Here is a 5,230-nt window from a genome sequence, read left to right as displayed (position 1 = left end):
TCGAAGGACCGAAGGAGATGACCAGCAGAGAGAGAAGAGAAGAAAGCGAGGCATGTGCGTGTCGTACGAACGTTCTGGTTTCCGGGGACCACGCCGCGTGATGGCAGTACAACCGCGTGGGTGAGAATGTGAGATGAGAATCCCACGATCTTATCCACTCGCTACTTTTTTCACCACCGTCCAGAGGTCGATGACATGGTGGTCGGTCCCGGTCGGCTGGGGGTTTTGATCTCGCCCGTAGTATTTTAAGCTAAAATCTGGTCACATTAAAAATTATATTAAAATTTAGTTATATTAAATAGTATTTGGTTTGAGATCGAGTTAAAATTTTAGTATGTTAAAAATAAATTATTTTTTTAGACGTTAAGATCTTGTTAAACTTTGCTATAGAAGCTAAAATTTTCAAGACCCGATGAAATTTTAGCTTTAATTCAAACAAAGACAAATTTACTGGACATAACTAAATTTGAGCTTGATTTCGGGGACAAACACCAAACAGCCTACCCATCTCCGAAGCTCCTTCAGGCGCCACGGTAAGAAAAAAGGTCACGCGGTGGTACGAATCGATTCAGATGGCCGCGGGACGCGAGGAAGACACGAGTCGAGAGCGTGCATGCCGTTCCGTGACCTGTAGTCATGTACCGTGGCTGTGCTCGTGGAGAAAGAGCAAACGCTTTTGTCGGAGCGGACGGAACGGACCCACAGGCGGCTTCGGGCGCACGCATCAGACAGAGATCAGTGACCAAACATGCACGCATCATTTTCGTCCTACAGGAGGCTTTGTTTAAAGGAGAAGAGATCTAAGCAAATCCACCTTCCCCTGATGGTTTTCCTGCTTTGTTTATGTCTGCTAACACATGTGGCGACGAGGCGACAGGGCCACGTACACGTAGGCGTAGCAGAGGTGCCGCGCTGCTGACATGCGGGCCCCATCAGCTTTTTCCAAAAGAGCTGGGACCACATGTCAGTGATGCTATACCCCCGTGCGTGCGAGCCTGCACGGTCTCGCGAGCGGAGCGCGACCGTATCGTTAAGTGCATCAGCCAGCGCATTAACTCCGTGACCATCTCAAGAAGATTGAAGATTAGTAGTAGATTCACAAAAACTACATGAACAAGAGCCATCATTCCGTGTGTAATAAGAATTTCTTCCCCTAAGCAAAAACCTGTTGATACTGCTAGGGCCTAGTTGCTTCCCCTAAGCATTGTCTTTGGCCGAACCGAACGAAACTAAACAACAAAAAATTATTTTGTTGGTTCCATCAACAAAAGCCAGGTAACAGCCGCGCAAAAGACAGCGAGTTCATCTCTACTTTTCGAATCTCTACTTTTCGAAAGAGTTAAATTCTGTTTCGCCAGTGGCGTTCTAATAAAAGGGAGTCAAATGTGAACGTCACTTATTTACGGAGCACACTCGGTTAACTCCAATGCAAATCAACCAGACCGCGGACAGCTCGCGCCTTGGATCCAGAAGCTTCCTCATCCTGGGCCCACACGTCATGCAGACGTGGCAGTCACACCGACCATTCGGCCCCGCATGTCGGACGGAGGGGGGGGGGGGATTCACACCGTCCACATCCGCACACCCGACGTTCACCAAATCACCTCGGAATTTTTTATTTTTTTACCCAGCAGTAAATGGCCTCCATTTCCTTCTATAAATGGGACCCAAGGCGCACAGCTTCTTCTCGCCTCGTCCCCAAGACCTTTCTTGACTGATCAAGAAATCAAGCCAACCGTCCCCAAAACCTCCGAGACAAGAGCGCAAAATGTTCGGCTTAGGCCACCACGGCCACCACGGCCAGAACCCCCCGGCGGCCGGCGGCGGCGTGCACCAGCCCATCTTCAAGATCTTCTGCAAGGCTGACGAGGGGTACTGCATCACCGTCCGCGACGGCAACGTCGTCCTGGCCCCCGCCAACCCGCGCGACGAGCACCAGCACTGGTACAAGGACATGCGCTTCAGTTCCCAGGTCAAGGACGAGGAGGGCAACCCCTCCTTCGCCCTCGTCAACAAGGCCACAGGACTCGCCATCAAGCACTCCCTCGGCCAGTCCCACCCGGTAATTTCTTTTCTCTCTGCTCTTGCTTTTCTGTTCGATTCATCCGTTTCGTGTGCAAATGGTTCTTGGATCTTTTTAGTCATTGGAGAAATGGAGGTTGGAATGATGTGTTTTTGCGGGGTGGTTTCATTTCAGGTTAAGCTGGTGCACTTCAACCCGGAGTACCTCGACGAGTCGGTGCTGTGGACGGAGAGCGGCGACGTGGGCAAAGGATTCCGCTGCATCCGCATGGTGAACAACATCCGCCTCAACTTTGATGCCTTGCACGGCGACAAGGACCACGGCGGCGTCCACGACGGCACCACCGTCGTGCTCTGGGAGTGGGCCAAGGGCGACAACCAGAGCTGGAAGATCCTCCCCTGGGGCGACGAGGCCTACGCCGGCGGCAGCGCCGCCAACGCGCCACGCGGCCACTACGAGCCCACCGTCCGCATCTACTGCAAGGCCGACGAGGGGTTCAGCGTCGCCGTCTGCAGAGGCAACGCCTGCAACGGCACCGTCTGCCTCGCGCCCACCAACCCACGCGACGAGTACCAGCACTGGATCAAGGACATGCGCCACAGCAACAGCATCAAGGACGAGGAGGGCTACCCCGCCTTCGCACTCGTCAACAAGGTCACCGGCGAGGCCATCAAGCACTCCGCAGGCGAAGGCCAGCCTGTAAGCAGCTCTCCATACTTGTGAAATCTTTCTTTGATCACATCGTATATGATCTGTAAGAAAAAGAAACGATTTTTTCTCACTTGGTTAACTGTTCCAATGTTTTGCAGGTAAAGCTTGTGCCGTACAATCCCAACTACCAGGACGAGTCGGTGCTCTGGACGGAGAGCCGCGACGTCGGGCACGGCTTCAGGTGCATCCGCATGGTGAACAACATCTACCTCAACTTCGACGCCTACCACGGCGACAAGGACCACGGCGGGGTGCGCGACGGCACCAACGTCGTGCTCTGGAAGTGGTGCGAGGGCGACAACCAGCGCTGGAAGATCGTCCCTTGGTGTAAGTCTCACTTTACACAGGACACACTTCACTAGCCACAAGCTTACAGCTAGTTGCCTCTACTTTTCCCTGAATCTTGATTTCTGAGTAGATATTTTTGCACATCTTACCTACCAGCACTTGAACGTCATAAAGTAATTGTCGGTAGAAATTGAAAGCTTAGCTGCTTGTTTCTTTTCAATTATTAGTGTGTTCTACTTCGTCAAAAAAAATTATTAATGTTATCCGCTTGTGTCTGCAGAAAGGTGCTGTGCTGGAGCTGCATTGGTCATCACCGTGATCTGGACTTTGGAGTTGGAGGGATGGGCCGCCTGTGGTCTGCTGCCGTGTTGCTAGAATAAAAGTTGTGTGCGATCCGTGGTGATGGTGTCTATGTGTCTGTTTAGTTTTAATCGTTTCTTTCGAGTCGGTCCTGCTTCTTTGTAAGCGAGAGGAGAGTGAGAGAGGTTCTCTGCCTTTTGGTGATCCATCTGATTGAGCATTCGCCATTTGTGCTTGTTGTTCAGATGAGCCTGGAGTGTACCTCTGTACTGTACTGTACTGTCTGGGATCCTTTCTTCAGTGGCTTTTATCATCCATATCTACGCTCTTGCTCTGCGTGCGTGCATCTTTTGTGGGAACTCCTCTTTGCTCCGCAGCACACAAGGTGTCATATTATCTGCAGATATCTCGCATCAAATGGCATATTCAGGTTAGCTGAATTGGCCAAACGTAGGATCGAGATTAATAACTAAAGGAGATGAATAATCATCTTAACAATTTTTTAAAAAACTGATAATGTTCTTCTATTAGATCATCTAACATACTTTTAAAACTCAGCGTAAAAAAAATACTAGGAAGACTATTTAAGAAAGAAAGTTATGAGGTAACTTAGATTCTAAGTATGCTATACGAATTATAAGTTTTATTTAATTTTATTTAAGACCTCCATATGTCTTAATGTATAGTCTTGTATTTTGAGTCAACACTGGCTACTAGAGAATAAAACTCTCAAGTTAATATAATAGATAGAAGAAAATTTAATATTCACTTAGTTTTATCTCGACGCTAGCTATATGATGATGTTATGTGCATTTTACCCTTTCACGATTTTAAGATCAAATGCGAAATTGTTTTCAAAGTGTGACTCACAACTGTTTGTTTTGACTTCAAGTAAGTATTTTGATGTTGACGCGTGTACTTTATCTTACGATCTTGATCGCCGACAAGTCTCTCATGCTCTCGATCTTTTAGGATGTCTTGTCACTTGCATTAGTATATTCTTTGTTTAACTTTATTAACACACCGTGTTTATCCTTCATTTTAAGCTTTGCTTTACCTTCATATGCACAGCTAGAATTATTCTCACAGACCTCCTTGATCATCTAGCAGCAAGAACCCTACTTTGCCCTTATCATCTCGTCGTCAGCTACCAAATTACATCTATCACGTACACATCACAAGACAATTAGATATATATCTCCAAAATACTATGTAAACTTATCACAAGTTAGTTCAAATCAGATCCTTGTTGAAAAAGACGGTCCAAAGAAAAATATGAACAGTGAATGTTCCGGTGTGTACACTCTCTGAACACCGAACTATCTAGTGAGTATAATAATTCCTTCTCTGAAAATCTCTTGGAGAACCCTCCGGTGAGTTCAAGATCTATCATCGGATCATCCGGTAAGTACAACTGTATCAAACTTTATTTTGCAACATCTTTGTTAAATGGTCCGATGAAGCTTTCAATGCTCATACAGCTCATCATCGGGTTATCCAGTATGCATATTCTCTCTGGCATCGAAAACACATTTCTTTGGAAAACTGTTTGGTGTTCACGTCCCTGAACACCACACCATCTGGTACAACATTCAAATTTTGCTGTCAAAAAAGAAATATTCCGACGTGCACTACTTCTGATCACCGGACTATTCGGTGTGTAGAATAGCTCTGGTATTGAAAAACTACATCTCAGTTAAATGTTTCGGTATTGTCTCTAAGTGCTCATCGGATTATCTATTGCGTATAAATTCTTATACACCGGATCATCCGGTGAGTATAATTTTTTTAAAAATTTGATATATACAACGGATCATCTTGTCTGTATAAATCGTGGAGCTCAGCTCGGCTCGGAACATGAGTGATGCGAAATCGTCAATTGGGCTGGTCTTGAATATTTCAGTATAT

At 46.8% G+C, this 5,230-nt stretch overlaps 1 protein-coding gene across 1 annotated transcript; it reads left to right on the top strand.

Annotated features, from left to right (window-relative positions):
* The first annotated feature begins 1,667 nt into the window (after window positions 1-1,667).
* Window positions 1,668-3,639, top strand: LOC133912423 (ricin B-like lectin R40C1). The gene is made up of 4 exons (XM_062355137.1): window positions 1,668-2,062; window positions 2,198-2,722; window positions 2,833-3,061; window positions 3,303-3,639. Coding segments are annotated over exons 1-4 (1,050 nt in total). The 5' UTR covers window positions 1,668-1,768; the 3' UTR covers window positions 3,305-3,639.
* The last annotated feature ends 1,591 nt before the right edge of the window (window positions 3,640-5,230 follow it).

Source organism: Phragmites australis, chromosome 3, assembly GCF_958298935.1.
Source record: "Phragmites australis chromosome 3, lpPhrAust1.1, whole genome shotgun sequence".
In the NCBI taxonomy this organism is placed as follows: domain Eukaryota; kingdom Viridiplantae; phylum Streptophyta; class Magnoliopsida; order Poales; family Poaceae; genus Phragmites; species Phragmites australis.
Note: the sequence above shows the minus strand (reverse complement) of the source record. Positions and strands in the feature narration are given on the sequence as shown.